The following is a 21,486-nucleotide window of genomic DNA, read 5'->3' as shown; positions in this document are numbered from 1 at the left end:
ATCCTCCATTCACCTCCAGAGCTGCAGTCACTATTCTGCTGTTACATCGTGTCTTATCCTCCAGTCACCTCCAGAGCTGCAGTCACTATTCTGCTGTTACATCGTGTCTTATCCTCCAGTCACCTCCAGAGCTGCACTCATTATTCTGCTGTTACATCGTGTCTTATCCTCCATTCACCTCCAGAGCTGCAGTCACTATTCTGCTGTTACATCGTGTCTTATCCTCCAGTCACCTCCAGAGCTGCACTCATTATTCTGCTGTTACATTGTGTCTTATCCTCCAGTCACCTCCAGAGCTGCACTCACTATTCTGCTGTTACATCGTGTCTTATTCTCCAGTCACCTCCAGAGCTGCAGTCACTATTCTGCTGTTACATCGTGTCTTATCCTCCAGTCACCTCCAGAGCTGCAGTCACTATTCTGCTGTTACATCGTGTCTTATCCTCCAGTCACCTCCAGAGCTGCACTCATTATTCTGCTGTTACATCGTGTCTTATCCTCCATTCACCTCCAGAGCTGCAGTCACTATTCTGCTGTTACATCGTGTCTTATCCTCCAGTCACCTCTAGAGCTGCAGTGAGACTCCGGGTTGCCGCTCTCTGCTGGTTGTATGTGTGTATGAAGCATGTTCTGTTGCTCTGCATTATGGGAGTTGTAGTCCTTACATCGGGGCGATATGTAGTAACACTCACATGATAAACGCTGTGATCCCCACTGCCCAGATGTCGGTGGGCGGCGCGGCCCCCTGCCCCTCCAGCAGCTCCGGAGCTGAGGACGAAACACAAAAGGTAAAGGACAAAGCGGAAACTTCACATCTGATTCCAACCAGGAACCTAAACCCGACCTCAGGCCTGAGACTGACCTGACCTCTGAACCCAAACTGACCTCAGGCCTGAGACTGACCCGACCTCTGAACCCAAACTGACCTCAGGCCTGAGACTGACCCGACCTCTGAACCCAAACTGACCTCAGGCCTGAGACTGACCCGACCTCTGAACCCAAACCGGACCCGACCTCTGAACCCAAACCGGACCCGACTTCTGAACCCAAACCGACCTCTGAACCGAAACCGACCTCAGGACTGAGACTGACACGACCTCTGAACCCAAACCGACCTAAGGCCTGAGACTGACCCGACCTCTGAACCCAAACCGACCTAAGGCCTGAGACTGACCTGACCTCTGAACCCAAACCGACCTCAGGCCTGAGACTGACCCGACCTCTGAACCCAAACTGACCTCAGGCCTGAGACTGACCCGACCTCTGAACCCAAACCGACCTCTGAACCCAAACCAACCTCCGGCCTGAGACTGACCCGACCTCTGAACTTAAACCGACCTCAGGCCTGAGACTGACCCGATCTCTGAACCCAAACCGACCTAAGACTGACCCGACCTCTGAACCCAAACCGACCTAACGCCTGAGACTGACCTGACCTTTGAACCCAAACACGATCTGGATTTGAGATATTAAAGGGCTCGTTCACCTTTCGGGAAATTTTTTTCCTTATATTCATGTACTTGTGGCTAAAATCATTTTTTAATGAGCTTTATTTCCACAGCTCCTGACACTTCCATCACCTGAGAGGACAGACAGGCGTCTCACCCTCCTCGTCAGGCCGGCAGGAGGAGCTCACTGAGGGTTCCTCAGTTTCATCCAGCAGCTGTAGACGGCAAACGCTGAAACATTTCTTATCAAACCCAAGAGCAAAATACATGAATGTAGGTGACAATTGTCCCAGAAGGTGGACGGCCCCTTGAAGAAGGTTCCTAACTTTGGCCTCCAGCTGTAAAGCTGAATCCTCCTGACCTCTGACCCCTAACTTGAAGGCTAATGTTGCCTCTAAGCGCGACCTCTGACCTCCGCCACCAGTCATGATGCCCTTCTCTCCCCTCCATTCTCCTACCCATGGTCTCCAGGAAGTCTGTGCATCTCCGGGGGGTGATCACGTTTTCGGGGCAGTAGCACTGGGCGTTTCCGAAGTCCAAGAGCTTCAGCAGCTTGTGCTCGGTGACCACCATGTTCTCCGCCCTCAGGTCCAGGTGCAGGATCTGCCGGCCGTGCAGGAACTCCACCGCGCTGAGGACCTGCCACAGGTAATCGCGGACGTCCAGCTCCGAGTACGAGGCCCTGGAGGGAGGAGGCCGAGCGTCAGTGCGAGAGATACGTGTGACGTGTGCGGTACCAGAGATACGTGTGACGTGTGCGGTACCAGAGATACGTGTGACGTGTGCGGTACCAGAGATACGTGTGACGTGTGCGGTACCAGAGATACGTGTGACGTGTGCGGTACCAGAGATACGTGTGATGTGTGCGGTACCAGAGATACGTGTGACGTGTGCGGTACCAGAGATACGTATGACGTGTGCGGTACCAGAGATACGTGTGACGTGTGCGGTACCAGAGATACGTGTGACGTGTGCGGTACCAGAGATACGTGTGACGTGTGCGGTACCAGAGATACGTGTGACGTGTGCGGTACCAGAGATACGTGTGACGTGTGCGGTACCAGAGATACGTGTGACGTGTGCGGTACCAGAGATACGTGTGACGTGTGCGGTACCAGAGATACGTGTGACGTGTGCGGTACCAGAGATACGTGTGATGTGTGCGGTACCAGAGATACGTGTGACGTGTGCGGTACCAGAGATACGTGTGACGTGTGCGGTACCAGAGATACGTGTGACGTGTGCGGTGTACGCTGTGTGATACCAGAGATACGTGTGATGTGTGCGGTGTACGCTGTGTGATACCGGAGATACGTGTGATGTGTGCGGTGTACACTGTGTGATACCGGAGATACGTGTGACGTGTGCGGTGTACACTGTGTGATACCGGAGATACGTGTGCGGTGTACGCTGTGTGATACAGGAGATACGTGTGATGTGTGCAGTGTACACTGTGTGATACAGGAGATACGTGTGATGTGTGCGGTGTACGCTGTGTGATACAGGAGATACGTGTGATGTGTGCGGTGTACGCTGTGTGATACCGGAGATACGTGTGACGTGTGCGGTGTACACTGTGTGACACCGGAGATACGTGTGATGTGTGCGGTGTACACTGTGTGATACAGGAGATACGTGTGATGTGTGCGGTGTACGCTGTGTGATACAGGAGATACGTGTGATGTGTGCGGTGTACACTGTGTGACACCGGAGATACGTGTGATGTGTGCGGTGTACACTGTGTGATACAGGAGATACGTGTGATGTGTGCGGTGTACGCTGTGTGATACCGGAGATACGTGTGATGTGTGCGGTGTACGCTGTGTGATACAGGAGATACGTGTGATGTGTGCGGTGTACGCTGTGTGATACAGGAGATACGTGTGATGTGTGCGGTGTACGCTGTGTGATACAGGAGATACGTGTGACGTGTGCGGTGTACGCTGTGTGATACAGGAGATACGTGTGATGTGTGCGGTGTACACTGTGTGATACAGGAGATACGTGTGATGTGTGCGGTGTACACTGTGTGATACAGGAGATACGTGTGATGTGTGCGGTGTACGCTGTGTGATACCGGAGATACGTGTGATGTGTGCGGTGTACGCTGTGTGATACCGGAGATACGTGTGATGTGTGCGGTGTACACTGTGTGATACCGGAGATACGTGTGATGTGTGCGGTGTACGCTGTGTGATACAGGAGATACGTGTGATGTGTGCGGTGTACGCTGTGTGATACAGGAGATACGTGTGATGTGTGCGGTGTACACTGTGTGATACAGGAGATACGTGTGATGTGTGCGGTGTACACTGTGTGATACAGGAGATACGTGTGATGTGTGCGGTGTACACTGTGTGATACAGGAGATACGTGTGATGTGTGCGGTGTACGCTGTGTGATACAGGAGATACGTGTGATGTGTGCGGTGTACGCTGTGTGATACAGGAGATACGTGTGATGTGTGCGGTGTACGCTGTGTGATACCGGAGATACGTGTGATGTGTGCGGTGTACGCTGTGTGATACCGGAGATACGTGTGATGTGTGCGGTGTACGCTGTGTGATACCAGAGATACGTGTGACGTGTGCGGTGTACGCTGTGTGATACCGGAGATACGTGTGATGTGTGCGGTGTACGCTGTGTGATACAGGAGATACGTGTGATGTGTGCGGTGTACGCTGTGTGATACAGGAGATACGTGTGATGTGTGCGGTGTACACTGTGTGATACAGGAGATACGTGTGATGTGTGCGGTGTACGCTGTGTGATACAGGAGATACGTGTGATGTGTGCGGTGTACGCTGTGTGATACAGGAGATACGTGTGATGTGTGCGGTGTACGCTGTGTGATACCGGAGATACGTGTGATGTGTGCGGTGTACGCTGTGTGATACCGGAGATACGTGTGATGTGTGCGGTGTACGCTGTGTGATACAGGAGATACGTGTGACGTGTGCGGTGTACGCTGTGTGATACCAGAGATACATGTGACGTGTGCGGTGTACGCTGTGTGATACAGGAGATACGTGTGATGTGTGCGGTGTACGCTGTGTGATACAGGAGATACGTGTGATGTGTGCGGTGTACGCTGTGTGATACCAGAGATACGTGTGATGTGTGCGGTGTACGCTGTGTGATACCGGAGATACGTGTGACGTGTGCGGTGTACGCTGTGTGATACAGGAGATACGTGTGATGTGTGCGGTGTACGCTGTGTGATACCGGAGATACGTGTGATGTGTGCGGTGTACGCTGTGTGATACCGGAGATACGTGTGACGTGTGCGGTGTACACTATGTGATACCAGAGATACGTGTGATGTGTGCGGTGTACGCTGTGTGATACCGGAGATACGTGTGATGTGTGCGGTGTACGCTGTGTGATACCGGAGATACGTGTGATGTGTGCGGTGTACGCTGTGTGATACCGGAGATACGTGTGATGTGTGTGATACCGGAGATACGTGTGATGTGTGCGGTGTACGCTGTGTGATACCGGAGATACGTGTGATGTGTGTGATACCGGAGATACGTGTGATGTGTGCGGTGTACGCTGTGTGATACCGGAGATACGTGTGATGTGTGCGGTGTACGCTGTGTGATACCGGAGATACGTGTGATGTGTGCGGTGTACGCTGTGTGATACCGGAGATACGTGTGATGTGTGCGGTGTACGCTGTGTGATACCGGAGATACGTGTGATGTGTGCAGTGTACGCTGTGTGATACCGGAGATACGTGTGATGTGTGCAGTGTACACTGTGTGATACCGGAGATACGTGTGACGTGTGCGGTGTACACTATGTGATACCGGAGATACGTGTGACGTGTGCGGTACCAGAGATACGTGTGATGTGTGCGGTGTACGCTGTGTGATACCGGAGATACGTGTGATGTGTGCGGTGTACGCTGTGTGATACCGGAGATACGTGTGATGTGTGCGGTGTACGCTGTGTGATACCGGAGATACGTGTGACGTGTGCGGTACCAGAGATACGTGTGACGTGTGCGGTGTACGCTGTGTGATACCGGAGATACGTGTGATGTGTGCGGTGTACGCTGTGTGATACCGGAGATACGTGTGATGTGTGCGGTGTACGCTGTGTGATACAGGAGATACGTGTGATGTGTGCAGTGTACGCTGTGTGATACCGGAGATACGTGTGATGTGTGCAGTGTACGCTGTGTGATACCGGAGATACGTGTGATGTGTGCGGTGTACGCTGTGTGATACCGGAGATACGTGTGATGTGTGCGGTGTACGCTGTGTGATACCGGAGATAAGTGTGATGTGTGCGGTGTACGCTGTGTGATACCGGAGATACGTGTGATGTGTGCGGTGTACGCTGTGTGATACCGGAGATACGTGTGATGTGTGCGGTGTACGCTGTGTGATACCGGAGATACGTGTGATGTGTGCAGTGTACGCTGTGTGATACCGGAGATACGTGTGATGTGTGCGGTGTACGCTGTGTGATACCGGAGATACGTGTGCGGTGTACGCTGTGTGATACCGGAGATACGTGTGATGTGTGCGGTGTACGCTGTGTGATACCGGAGATACGTGTGATGTGTGCGGTGTACACTGTGTGATACCGGAGATACGTGTGCGGTGTGCGGTGTACGCTGTGTGATACCGGAGATACGTGTGATGTGTGCGGTGTACGCTGTGTGATACCGGAGATACGTGTGATGTGTGCGGTGTACGCTGTGTGATACAGGAGATACGTGTGATGTGTGCAGTGTACGCTGTGTGATACCGGAGATACGTGTGATGTGTGCGGTGTACGCTGTGTGATACCGGAGATACGTGTGATGTGTGCGGTGTACGCTGTGTGATACCGGAGATACGTGTGACGTGTGCGGTGTACGCTGTGTGATACCGGAGATACGTGTGATGTGTGCGGTGTACGCTGTGTGATACCGGAGATACGTGTGATGTGTGCAGTGTACACTGTGTGATACCGGAGATACGTGTGATGTGTGCGGTGTACGCTGTGTGATACAGGAGATACGTGTGATGTGTGCAGTGTACGCTGTGTGATACCGGAGATACGTGTGATGTGTGCAGTGTACGCTGTGTGATACCGGAGATACGTGTGATGTGTGCGGTGTACGCTGTGTGATACCGGAGATACGTGTGATGTGTGCGGTGTACGCTGTGTGATACCGGAGATAAGTGTGATGTGTGCGGTGTACGCTGTGTGATACCGGAGATACGTGTGATGTGTGCGGTGTACGCTGTGTGATACCGGAGATACGTGTGATGTGTGCGGTGTACGCTGTGTGATACCGGAGATACGTGTGATGTGTGCAGTGTACGCTGTGTGATACCGGAGATACGTGTGATGTGTGCGGTGTACGCTGTGTGATACCGGAGATACGTGTGCGGTGTACGCTGTGTGATACCGGAGATACGTGTGATGTGTGCGGTGTACGCTGTGTGATACCGGAGATACGTGTGATGTGTGCGGTGTACACTGTGTGATACCGGAGATACGTGTGCGGTGTGCGGTGTACGCTGTGTGATACCGGAGATACGTGTGATGTGTGCGGTGTACGCTGTGTGATACCGGAGATACGTGTGATGTGTGCGGTGTACGCTGTGTGATACAGGAGATACGTGTGATGTGTGCAGTGTACGCTGTGTGATACCGGAGATACGTGTGATGTGTGCGGTGTACGCTGTGTGATACCGGAGATACGTGTGATGTGTGCGGTGTACGCTGTGTGATACCGGAGATACGTGTGACGTGTGCGGTGTACGCTGTGTGATACCGGAGATACGTGTGATGTGTGCGGTGTACGCTGTGTGATACCGGAGATACGTGTGATGTGTGCAGTGTACACTGTGTGATACCGGAGATACGTGTGATGTGTGCGGTGTACGCTGTGTGATACAGGAGATACGTGTGATGTGTGCGGTGTACGCTGTGTGATACCGGAGATACGTGTGACGTGTGCGGTGTACGCTGTGTGATACCGGAGATACGTGTGATGTGTGCAGTGTACGCTGTGTGATACAGGAGATACGTGTGATGTGTGCGGTGTACGCTGTGTGATACCGGAGATACGTGTGACGTGTGCGGTGTACGCTGTGTGATACCGGAGATACGTGTGATGTGTGCGGTGTACGCTGTGTGATACCAGAGATACGTGTGACGTGTGCGGTGTACGCTGTGTGATACAGGAGATACGTGTGATGTGTGCGGTGTACGCTGTGTGATACAGGAGATACGTGTGATGTGTGCGGTGTACGCTGTGTGATACCAGAGATACGTGTGATGTGTGCGGTGTACGCTGTGTGATACCAGAGATACGTGTGATGTGTGCGGTGTACGCTGTGTGATACAGGAGATACGTGTGATGTGTGCGGTGTACGCTGTGTGATACAGGAGATACGTGTGATGTGTGCGGTGTACGCTGTGTGATACAGGAGATACGTGTGATCTGTGCGGTGTACACTGTGTGATACCGGAGATACGTGTGATGTGTGCGGTGCACGCTGTGTGATGTGTGCGGTGTACGCTGTGTTATGTGTGCGGTGTACGCTGTGTTATGTGTGCGGTGTACGCTGTGTTATGTGTGCGGTGTACGCTGTGTGATACAGGAGATACGTGTGATGTGTGCGGTGTACGCTGTGTTATGTGTGCGGTGTACACTGTGATACCGGAGATACGTGTGATGTGTGCGGTGCACGCTGTGTGATGTGTGCGGTGTACGCTGTGTGATACAGGAGATACGTGTGATGTGTGCGGTGTACGCTGTGTTATGTGTGCGGTGTACACTGTGTGATACCGGAGATACGTGTGATGTGTGCGGTGCACGCTGTGTTATGTGTGCGGTGTACGCTGTGTGATACAGGAGATACGTGTGATGTGTGCGGTGTACACTGTGTGATACAGGAGATACGTGTGATGTGTGCGGTGTACGCTGTGTGATACAGGAGATACGTGTGATGTGTGCGGTGTACGCTGTGTGATACCGGAGATACGTGTGATGTGTGCGGTGTACACTGTGTGATACCGGAGATACGTGTGATGTGTGCGGTGTACGCTGTGTGATACAGGAGATACGTGTGATGTGTGCGGTGTACGCTGTGTGATACCGGAGATACGTGTGATGTGTGCGGTGTACACTGTGTGATACCGGAGATACGTGTGATGTGTGCGGTGTACGCTGTGTGATACCAGAGATACGTGTGACGTGTGCGGTGTACGCTGTGTGATACCGGAGATACGTGTGATGTGTGCGGTGTACGCTGTGTGATACCAGAGATACGTGTGATGTGTGCGGTGTACGCTGTGTGATACCGGAGATACGTGTGATGTGTGCGGTGTACGCTGTGTGATACAGGAGATACGTGTGATGTGTGCGGTGTACACTGTGTGATACCGGAGATACGTGTGATGTGTGCGGTGTACACTGTGTGATACAGGAGATACGTGTGATGTGTGCGGTGTACGCTGTGTGATACCGGAGATACGTGTGATGTGTGCGGTGTACACTGTGTGATACAGGAGATACGTGTGATCTGTGCGGTGTACACTGTGTGATACCAGAGATACGTGTGATGTGTGCGGTGTACGCTGTGTGATACCGGAGATACGTGTGATGTGTGCGGTGTACACTGTGTGATACCAGAGATACATGTGATGTGTGCGGTGTACGCTGTGTGATACCGGAGATACGTGTGATGTGTGCGGTGTACACTGTGTGATACCGGAGATACGTGTGATGTGTGCGGTGTACGCTGTGTGATACCGGAGATACGTGTGATGTGTGCGGTGTACGCTGTGTGATACCGGAGATACGTGTGATGTGTGCGGTGTACGCTGTGTCATACCGGAGATACGTGTGATGTGTGCGGTGTACACTGTGAGACACCGGAGATACGTGTGATGTGTGCGGTGTACGCTGTGTGATACCGGATATACGTGTGATGTGTGCGGTGTACGCTGTGTGATACCGGAGATACGTGTGATGTGTACGGTGTACGCTGTGTGATACCGGAGATACGTGTGATGTGTGCGGTGTACGCTGTGTGATACCGGAGATACGTGTGATGTGTGCGGTGTACGCTGTGTGATACAGGAGATACGTGTGATGTGTGCGGTGTACGCTGTGTGATACCGGAGATACGTGTGATGTGTGCGGTGTACGCTGTGTGATACCAGAGATACGTGTGATGTGTGCGGTGTACGCTGTGTGATACCAGAGATACGTGTGATGTGTGCGGTGTACGCTGTGTGATACCGGAGATACGTGTGATGTGTGCGGTGTACGCTGTGTGATACCGGAGATACGTGTGATGTGTGCGGTGTACGCTGTGTGATACAGGAGATACGTGTGATGTGTGCGGTGTACGCTGTGTGATACCAGAGATACGTGTGATGTGTGCGGTGTACGCTGTGTGACACCGGAGATACGTGTGATGTGTGCGGTGTACACTGTGTGATACCGGAGATACGTGTGATGTGTGCGGTGTACGCTGTGTGACACCGGAGATACGTGTGATGTGTGCGGTGTACGCTGTGTGATACAGGAGATACGTGTGATGTGTGCGGTGTACGCTGTGTGATACCGGAGATACGTGTGATGTGTGCGGTGTACACTGTGTGATACCAGAGATACGTGTGATGTGTGCAGTGTACGCTGTGTGATAGCGGAGATACGTGTGATGTGTGCGGTGTACGCTGTGTGATACAGGAGATACGTGTGATGTGTGCGGTGTACACTGTGTGATACCGGAGATACGTGTGATGTGTGCGGTGTACACTGTGTGATACCGGAGATACGTGTGATGTGTGCGGTGTACGCTGTGTGATACAGGAGATACGTGTGATGTGTGCGGTGTACGCTGTGTGATACCGGAGATACGTGTGATGTGTGCGGTGTACGCTGTGTGATACAGGAGATACGTGTGATGTGTGCGGTGTACGCTGTGTGATACAGGAGATACGTGTGATGTGTGCAGTGTACGCTGTGTGATACCGGAGATACGTGTGATGTGTGCGGTGTACGCTGTGTGATACCGGAGATACGTGTGATGTGTGCAGTGTACGCTGTGTGATACCGGAGATACGTGTGATGTGTGCGGTGTACACTGTGTGATACCGGAGATACGTGTGATGTGTGCAGTGTACGCTGTGTGATACCGGAGATACGTGTGATGTGTGCGGTGTACGCTGTGTGATACCGGAGATACGTGTGATGTGTGCGGTGTACGCTGTGTGATACAGGAGATACGTGTGATGTGTGCGGTGTACGCTGTGTGATACAGGAGATACGTGTGATGTGTGCGGTGTACGCTGTGTGATACAGGAGATACGTGTGACGTGTGACGTGTGCGGTGTGTGATACAGGAGATACGTGTGATGTGTGCGGTGTACGCTGTGTGATACCAGAGATACGTGTGACGTGTGCGGTGTACGCTGTGTGATACAGGAGATACGTGTGATGTGTGCGGTGTACGCTGTGTGATACAGGAGATACGTGTGATGTGTGCGGTGTACGCTGTGTGATACAGGAGATACGTGTGACGTGTGCGGTGTACGCTGTGTGATACCAGAGATACGTGTGATGTGTGCGGTGTACGCTGTGTGATACAGGAGATACGTGTGATGTGTGCGGTGTACGCTGTGTGATACAGGAGATACGTGTGATGTGTGCGGTGTACACTGTGTGATACAGGAGATACGTGTGACGTGTGCGGTGTACGCTGTGTGATACCAGAGATACGTGTGATGTGTGCGGTGTACGCTGTGTGATACAGGAGATACGTGTGATGTGTGCGGTGTACGCTGTGTGATACCGGAGATACGTGTGATGTGTGCGGTGTACGCTGTGTGATACCGGAGATACGTGTGATGTGTGCGGTGTACGCTGTGTGATACCAGAGATACGTGTGACGTGTGCGGTGTACACTGTGTGACACCGGAGATACGTGTGATGTGTGCGGTGTACACTGTGTGATACCGGAGATACGTGTGATGTGTGCGGTGTACACTGTGTGACACCGGAGATACGTGTGATGTGTGCGGTGTACGCTGTGTGATACCAGAGATACGTGTGACGTGTGCGGTGTACACTGTGTGACACCGGAGATACGTGTGATGTGTGCGGTGTACACTGTGTGATACCAGAGATACGTGTGATGTGTGCGGTGTACACTGTGTGATACCGGAGATACGTGTGATGTGTGCGGTGTACGCTGTGTGATACCGGAGATACGTGTGATGTGTGCGGTGTACACTGTGTGATACCGGAGATACGTGTGATCTGTGCGGTGTACACTGTGTGATACAGGAGATACGTGTGATCTGTGCGGTGTACGCTGTGTGATACCAGAGATACGTGTGATGTGTGCGGTGTACGCTGTGTGATACAGGAGATACGTGTGATGTGTGCGGTGTACGCTGTGTGATACAGGAGATACGTGTGATGTGTGCGGTGTACGCTGTGTGATACAGGAGATACGTGTGATGTGTGCGGTGTACGCTGTGTGATACCGGAGATACGTGTGATGTGTGCGGTGTACACTGTGTGATACCGGAGATACGTGTGACGTGTGCGGTACCAGAGATACGTGTGACGTGTGCGGTGTACGCTGTGTGATACAGGAGATACGTGTGATGTGTGCGGTGTACGCTGTGTGATACCGGAGATACGTGTGATGTGTGCGGTGTACGCTGTGTGATACCGGAGATACGTGTGATGTGTGCAGTGTACGCTGTGTGATACCGGAGATACGTGTGATGTGTGCGGTGTACGCTGTGCGATACCGGAGATACGTGTGATGTGTGCGGTGTACGCTGTGTGATACAGGAGATACGTGTGATGTGTGCGGTGTACGCTGTGTGATACAGGAGATACGTGTGATGTGTGCAGTGTACGCTGTGTGATACCGGAGATACGTGTGATGTGTGCGGTGTACGCTGTGTGATACAGGAGATACGTGTGATGTGTGCGGTGTACACGGTGTGATACAGGAGATACGTGTGATGTGTGCAGTGTACACTGTGTGATACAGGAGATACGTGTGATGTGTGCGGTGTACGCTGTGTGATACAGGAGATACGTGTGATGTGTGCGGTGTACACTGTGTGATACAGGAGATACGTGTGATGTGTGCAGTGTACACTGTGTGATACAGGAGATACGTGTGATGTGTGCAGTGTACGCTGTGTGACACCGGAGATACGTGTGATGTGTGCGGTGTACGCTGTGTGATACCGGAGATACGTGTGATGTGTGCGGTGTACGCTGTGTGATACAGGAGATACGTGTGATGTGTGCGGTGTACGCTGTGTGATACCGGAGATACGTGTGATGTGTGCGGTGTACGCTGTGCGATACCGGAGATACGTGTGATGTGTGCGGTGTACGCTGTGCGATACCGGAGATACGTGTGATGTGTGCAGTGTACGCTGTGTGATACCGGAGATACGTGTGATGTGTGCGGTGTACGCTGTGTGATACCGGAGATACGTGTGATGTGTGCAGTGTACACTGTGTGATACAGGAGATACGTGTGATGTGTGCGGTGTACGCTGTGTGATACAGGAGATACGTGTGATGTGTGCGGTGTACGCTGTGTGATACCGGAGATACGTGTGATGTGTGCGGTGTACGCTGTGTGATACAGGAGATACGTGTGATGTGTGCAGTGTACGCTGTGTGATACCGGAGATACGTGTGATGTGTGCGGTGTACGCTGTGCGATACCGGAGATACGTGTGATGTGTGCGGTGTACACTGTGTGATACCAGAGATACGTGTGATGTGTGCGGTGTACGCTGTGTGATACCGGAGATACGTGTGATGTGTGCAGTGTACGCTGTGTGATACAGGAGATACGTGTGATGTGTGCAGTGTACACTGTGTGATACCAGAGATACGTGTGATGTGTGCGGTGTACGCTGTGTGATACAGGTGATACGTGTGATGTGTGCGGTGTACGCTGTGTGATACCAGAGATACGTGTGATGTGTGCAGTGTACGCTCGGTGATACCGGAAATACGTGTGATGTGTGCAGTGTACGCTGTGTGATACAGGAGATACGTGTGATGTGTGCGGTGTACGCTGTGTGATACCAGAGATACGTGTGATGTGTGCGGTGTACGCTGTGTGATACCAGAGATACGTGTGATGTGTGCGGTGTACGCTGTGTGATACCAGAGATACGTGTGATGTGTGCAGTGTACACTGTGTGATACCAGAGATACGTGTGATGTGTGCGGTGTACGCTGTGTGATACCAGAGATACGTGTGACGTGTGCGGTGTACGCTGTGTGATACAGGAGATACGTGTGATGTGTGCGGTGTACGCTGTGTGATACCAGAGATACGTGTGACGTGTGCGGTGTACACTGTGTGACACCGGAGATACGTGTGATGTGTGCGGTGTACACTGTGTGATACCAGAGATACGTGTGATGTGTGCGGTGTACACTGTGTGACACCGGAGATACGTGTGATGTGTGCGGTGTACACTGTGTGATACCGGAGATACGTGTGATGTGTGCGGTGTACACTGTGTGATACAGGAGATACGTGTGATCTGTGCGGTGTACGCTGTGTGATACCAGAGATACGTGTGATGTGTGCGGTGTACACTGTGTGATACCGGAGATACGTGTGATGTGTGCGGTGTACGCTGTGTGATACCGGAGATACGTGTGATGTGTGCGGTGTACACTGTGTGATACCGGAGATACGTGTGATCTGTGCGGTGTACACTGTGTGATACAGGAGATACGTGTGATCTGTGCGGTGTACGCTGTGTGATACCAGAGATACGTGTGATGTGTGCGGTGTACGCTGTGTGATACAGGAGATACGTGTGATGTGTGCGGTGTACGCTGTGTGATACAGGAGATACGTGTGATGTGTGCGGTGTACGCTGTGTGATACAGGAGATACGTGTGATGTGTGCGGTGTACGCTGTGTGATACCGGAGATACGTGTGATGTGTGCGGTGTACACTGTGTGATACCGGAGATACGTGTGACGTGTGCGGTACCAGAGATACGTGTGACGTGTGCGGTGTACGCTGTGTGATACAGGAGATACGTGTGATGTGTGCGGTGTACACTGTGTGACACCGGAGATACGTGTGATGTGTGCGGTGTACACTGTGTGATACCGGAGATACGTGTGATGTGTGCGGTGTACGCTGTGTGATACCGGAGATACGTGTGATGTGTGCGGTGTACACTGTGTGATACCGGAGATACGTGTGATCTGTGCGGTGTACACTGTGTGATACAGGAGATACGTGTGATCTGTGCGGTGTACGCTGTGTGATACCAGAGATACGTGTGATGTGTGCGGTGTACGCTGTGTGATACAGGAGATACGTGTGATGTGTGCGGTGTACGCTGTGTGATACAGGAGATACGTGTGATGTGTGCGGTGTACGCTGTGTGATACAGGAGATACGTGTGATGTGTGCGGTGTACGCTGTGTGATACCGGAGATACGTGTGATGTGTGCGGTGTACGCTGTGTGATACCGGAGATACGTGTGATGTGTGCGGTGTACACTGTGTGATACCGGAGATACGTGTGACGTGTGCGGTACCAGAGATACGTGTGACGTGTGCGGTGTACGCTGTGTGATACAGGAGATACGTGTGATGTGTGCGGTGTACGCTGTGTGATACCGGAGATACGTGTGATGTGTGCGGTGTACGCTGTGTGATACCGGAGATACGTGTGATGTGTGCAGTGTACGCTGTGTGATACCGGAGATACGTGTGATGTGTGCGGTGTACGCTGTGTGATACAGGAGATACGTGTGATGTGTGCGGTGTACGCTGTGCGATACCGGAGATACGTGTGATGTGTGCGGTGTACGCTGTGTGATACAGGAGATACGTGTGATGTGTGCGGTGTACGCTGTGTGATACAGGAGATACGTGTGATGTGTGCAGTGTACGCTGTGTGATACAGGAGATACGTGTGATGTGTGCGGTGTACGCTGTGTGATACCAGAGATACGTGTGATGTGTGCGGTGTACACTGTGTGATACCAGAGATACGTGTGATGTGTGCGGTGTACGCTGTGTGATACCGGAGATACGTGTGATGTGTGCAGTGTACGCTGTGTGATACCGGAGATACGTGTGATGTGTGCGGTGTACGCTGTGCGATACCGGAGATACGTGTGATGTGTGCGGTGTACGCTGTGTGATACAGGAGATACGTGTGATGTGTGCGGTGTACGCTGTGTGATACAGGAGATACGTGTGATGTGTGCAGTGTACGCTGTGTGATACAGGAGATACGTGTGATGTGTGCGGTGTACGCTGTGTGATACCAGAGATACGTGTGATGTGTGCGGTGTACGCTGTGTGATACCGGAGATACGTGTGATGTGTGCGGTGTACACTGTGTGATACCAGAGATACGTGTGATGTGTGCGGTGTACGCTGTGTGATACCGGAGATACGTGTGATGTGTGCGGTGTACGCTGTGTGATACCGGAGATACGTGTGATGTGTGCGGTGTACGCTGTGTGATACCGGAGATACGTGTGATGTGTGCGGTGTACGCTGTGTGATACCGGAGATACGTGTGATGTGTGCGGTGTACGCTGTGTGATACCGGAGATACGTGTGATGTGTGCGGTGTACGCTGTGTGATACAGGAGATACGTGTGATGTGTGCGGTGTACGCTGTGTGATACCGGAGATACGTGTGATGTGTGCGGTGTACGCTGTGTGATACCGGAGATACGTGTGATGTGTGCGGTGTACGCTGTGTGATACAGGAGATACGTGTGATGTGTGCAGTGTACACTGTGTGATACCAGAGATACGTGTGATGTGTGCGGTGTACGCTGTGTGATACCGGAGATACGTGTGATGTGTGCGGTGTACGCTGTGTGATACAGGAGATACGTGTGATGTGTGCGGTGTACGCTGTGTGATACAGGAGATACGTGTGATGTGTGCAGTGTACACTGTGTGATACCAGAGATAAGTGTGATGTGTGCGGTGTACGCTGTGTGATACCGGAGATACGTGTGATTTGTGCGGTGTACACTGTGTGATACCAGAGATAAGTGTGATGTGTGCGGTGTACGCTGTGTGATACAGGAGATACGTGTGATGTGTGCGGTGTACGCTGTGTGATACCGGAGATACGTGTGATGTGTGCGGTGTACGCTGTGTGATACCAGAGATAAGTGTGATGTGTGCGGTGTACGCTGTGTGATACAGGAGATACGTGTGATGTGTGCAGTGTACACTGTGTGATACCAGAGATAAGTGTGATGTGTGCGGTGTACGCTGTGTGATACAGGAGATACGTGTGATGTGTGCAGTGTACACTGTGTGATACCAGAGATAAGTGTGATGTGTGCGGTGTACGCTGTGTGATACAGGAGATACGTGTGATGTGTGCGGTGTACACTGTGTGATACCAGAGATAAGTGTGATGTGTGCGGTGTACGCTGTGTGATACAGGAGATACGTGTGATGTGTGCAGTGTACACTGTGTGATACCAGAGATAAGTGTGATGTGTGCGGTGTACGCTGTGTGATACAGGAGATACGTGTGATGTGTGCGGTGTACGCTGTGTGATACCGGAGATACGTGTGATGTGTGCGGTGTACGCTGTGTGATACCGGAGATACGTGTGACGTGTGCGGTGTACGCTGTGTGATACAGGAGATACGTGTGATGTGTGCGGTGTACGCTGTGTGATACAGGAGATACGTGTGATGTGTGCGGTGTACGCTGTGTGATACCGGAGATACGTGTGATGTGTGCGGTGTACGCTGTGTGATACCGGAGATACGTGTGATGTGTGCGGTGTACGCTGTGTGATACAGGAGATACGTGTGATGTGTGCGGTGTACGCTGTGTGATACCAGAGATACGTGTGACGTGTGCGGTGTACACTGTGTGACACCGGAGATACGTGTGATGTGTGCGGTGTACACTGTGTGATACCAGAGATACGTGTGATGTGTGCGGTGTACACTGTGTGACACCGGAGATACGTGTGATGTGTGCGGTGTACACTGTGTGATACCGGAGATACGTGTGATGTGTGCGGTGTACGCTGTGTGATACCGGAGATACGTGTGATGTGTGCGGTGTACACTGTGTGATACCGGAGATACGTGTGATCTGTGCGGTGTACACTGTGTGATACAGGAGATACGTGTGATCTGTGCGGTGTACGCTGTGTGATACCAGAGATACGTGTGATGTGTGCGGTGTACGCTGTGTGATACCGGAGATACGTGTGATGTGTGCGGTGTACGCTGTGTGATACCGGAGATACGTGTGATGTGTGCGGTGTACACTGTGTGATACCGGAGATACGTGTGATCTGTGCGGTGTACACTGTGTGATACAGGAGATACGTGTGATGTGTGCGGTGTACGCTGTGTGATACCGGAGATACGTGTGATGTGTGCGGTGTACGCTGTGTGATACAGGAGATACGTGTGATGTGTGCGGTGTACGCTGTGTGATACAGGAGATACGTGTGATGTGTGCAGTGTACGCTGTGTGATACAGGAGATACGTGTGATGTGTGCGGTGTACGCTGTGTGATACCAGAGATACGTGTGATGTGTGCGGTGTACGCTGTGTGATACCGGAGATACGTGTGATGTGTGCGGTGTACACTGTGTGATACCAGAGATACGTGTGATGTGTGCGGTGTACGCTGTGTGATACCGGAGATACGTGTGATGTGTGCGGTGTACGCTGTGTGATACCGGAGATACGTGTGATGTGTGCGGTGTACGCTGTGTGATACCGGAGATACGTGTGATGTGTGCGGTGTACGCTGTGTGATACCGGAGATACGTGTGATGTGTGCGGTGTACGCTGTGTGATACCGGAGATACGTGTGATGTGTGCGGTGTACGCTGTGTGATACAGGAGATACGTGTGATGTGTGCGGTGTACGCTGTGTGATACCGGAGATACGTGTGATGTGTGCGGTGTACGCTGTGTGATACCGGAGATACGTGTGATGTGTGCGGTGTACGCTGTGTGATACAGGAGATACGTGTGATGTGTGCAGTGTACACTGTGTGATACCAGAGATACGTGTGATGTGTGCGGTGTACGCTGTGTGATACCGGAGATACGTGTGATGTGTGCGGTGTACGCTGTGTGATACCGGAGATACGTGTGATGTGTGCGGTGTACGCTGTGTGATACAGGAGATACGTGTGATGTGTGCAGTGTACACTGTGTGATACCAGAGATAAGTGTGATGTGTGCGGTGTACGCTGTGTGATACCGGAGATACGTGTGATGTGTGCGGTGTACGCTGTGTGATACAGGAGATACGTGTGATGTGTGCGGTGTACGCTGTGTGATACCGGAGATACGTGTGATGTGTGCGGTGTACGCTGTGTGATACCGGAGATACGTGTGACGTGTGCGGTGTACGCTGTGTGATACAGGAGATACGTGTGATGTGTGCGGTGTACGCTGTGTGATACAGGAGATACGTGTGATGTGTGCGGTGTACGCTGTGTGATACCGGAGATACGTGTGACGTGTGCGGTGTACGCTGTGTGATACAGGAGATACGTGTGATGTGTGCGGTGTACACTGTGTGATACAGGAGATACGTGTGATGTGTGCGGTGTACGCTGTGTGATACAGGAGATACGTGTGATGTGTGCGGTGTACACTGTGTGATACAGGAGATACGTGTGATGTGTGCAGTGTACACTGTGTGATACAGGAGATACGTGTGATGTGTGCGGTGTACACTGTGTGATACCAGAGATACGTGTGATGTGTGCAGTGTACGCTGTGTGATACCGGAGATACGTGTGATGTGTGCAGTGTACGCTGTGTGATACAGGAGATACGTGTGATGTGTGCAGTGTACACTGTGTGATACCAGAGATACGTGTGACGTGTGCGGTGTACGCTGTGTGATACCGGAGATACGTGTGACGTGTGCGGTGTACGCTGTGTGATACAGGAGATACGTGTGATGTGTGCGGTGTACGCTGTGTGATACCAGAGATACGTGTGATGTGTGCAGTGTACGCTGTGTGATACCGGAGATACGTGTGATGTGTGCAGTGTACGCTGTGTGATACAGGAGATACGTGTGATGTGTGCAGTGTACGCTGTGTGATACAGGAGATACGTGTGACGTGTGCGGTGTACACTGTGTGACACCGGAGATACGTGTGATGTGTGCGGTGTACACTGTGTGATACCAGAGATACGTGTGATGTGTGCGGTGTACGCTGTGTGATACCGGAGATACGTGTGATGTGTGCGGTGTACACTGTGTGATACCGGAGATACGTGTGATCTGTGCGGTGTACACTGTGTGATACAGGAGATACGTGTGATCTGTGCGGTGTACGCTGTGTGATACCAGAGATACGTGTGATGTGTGCGGTGTACGCTGTGTGATACCGGAGATACGTGTGATGTGTGCGGTGTACGCTGTGTGATACCGGAGATACGTGTGATGTGTGCGGTGTACGCTGTGTGATACCGGAGATACGTGTGATCTGTGCGGTGTACACTGTGTGATACAGGAGATACGTGTGATGTGTGCGGTGTACGCTGTGTGATACCGGAGATACGTGTGATGTGTGCGGTGTACGCTGTGTGATACAGGAGATACGTGTGATGTGTGCGGTGTACGCTGTGTGATACAGGAGATACGTGTGATGTGTGCAGTGTACGCTGTGTGATACAGGAGATACGTGTGATGTGTGCGGTGTACGCTGTGTGATACCAGAGATACGTGTGATGTGTGCGGTGTACGCTGTGTGATACCGGAGATACGTGTGATGTGTGCGGTGTACGCTGTGTGATACCAGAGATACGTGTGATGTGTGCGGTGTACGCTGTGTGATACCGGAGATACGTGTGATGTGTGCGGTGTACGCTGTGTGATACCGGAGATACGTGTGATGTGTGCGGTGTACGCTGTGTGATACCGGAGATACGTGTGATGTGTGCGGTGTACGCTGTGTGATACAGGAGATACGTGTGATGTGTGCAGTGTACGCTGTGTGATACAGGAGATACGTGTGATGTGTGCGGTGTACGCTGTGTGATACCGGAGATACGTGTGATGTGTGCAGTGTACGCTGTGTGATACAGGAGATACGTGTGATGTGTGCGGTGTACGCTGTGTGATACCGGAGATACGTGTGATGTGTGCGGTGTACGCTGTGTGATACCGGAGATACGTGTGATGTGTGCGGTGTACGCTGTGTGATACAGGAGATACGTGTGATGTGTGCGGTGTACGCTGTGTGATACCGGAGATACGTGTGATGTGTGCGGTGTACGCTGTGTGATACCGGAGATACGTGTGATGTGTGCGGTGTACACTGTGTGATACCAGAGATACGTGTGATGTGTGCGGTGTACACTGTGTGATACCAGAGATACGTGTGATGTGTGCGGTGTACACTGTGTGATACCGGAGATACGTGTGATGTGTGCGGTGTACGCTGTGTGATACCGGAGATACGTGTGATGTGTGCGGTGTACGCTGTGTGATACCGGAGATACGTGTGATGTGTGCGGTGTACGCTGTGTGATACCGGAGATACGTGTGATGTGTGCGGTGTACGCTGTGTGATACCGGAGATACGTGTGATGTGTGCGGTGTACGCTGTGTGATACAGGAGATACGTGTGATGTGTGCAGTGTACGCTGTGTGATACAGGAGATACGTGTGACGTGTGCGGTGTACACTGTGTGACACCGGAGATACGTGTGATGTGTGCGGTGTACACTGTGTGATACCAGAGATACGTGTGATGTGTGCGGTGTACACTGTGTGACACCGGAGATACGTGTGATGTGTGCGGTGTACGCTGTGTGATACCGGAGATACGTGTGATGTGTGCGGTGTACGCTGTGTGATACCGGAGATACGTGTGATGTGTGCAGTGTACGCTGTGTGATACAGGAGATACGTGTGACGTGTGCGGTGTACACTGTGTGACACCGGAGATACGTGTGATGTGTGCGGTGTACACTGTGTGATACCAGAGATACGTGTGA

At 52.1% G+C, this 21,486-nt stretch overlaps 1 protein-coding gene across 1 annotated transcript in view; it reads right to left on the bottom strand.

Moving 5' to 3' along the window:
- Positions 1 to 21,486, bottom strand: part of LOC141264608 (obscurin-like) — an 870,641-nt gene that overhangs the window by 10,518 nt on the left and 838,637 nt on the right. The window contains exons 44-45 of the mRNA XM_073676886.1: positions 1,907 to 2,130; positions 693 to 768 (exon numbers count right to left, since the gene is read on the bottom strand). Of these exons, the coding sequence (XP_073532987.1) occupies positions 693 to 768; positions 1,907 to 2,130 (300 nt within the window). The remainder of the gene's footprint in view (positions 1 to 692; positions 769 to 1,906; positions 2,131 to 21,486) is intronic.

This window comes from Phyllobates terribilis, unplaced genomic scaffold, assembly GCF_046119375.1.
Source record: "Phyllobates terribilis strain yellow unplaced genomic scaffold, ASM4611937v1 Scaffold_4__5_contigs__length_816908805, whole genome shotgun sequence".
NCBI lineage: Eukaryota > Metazoa > Chordata > Amphibia > Anura > Dendrobatidae > Phyllobates > Phyllobates terribilis.
Note: the sequence above shows the minus strand (reverse complement) of the source record. Positions and strands in the feature narration are given on the sequence as shown.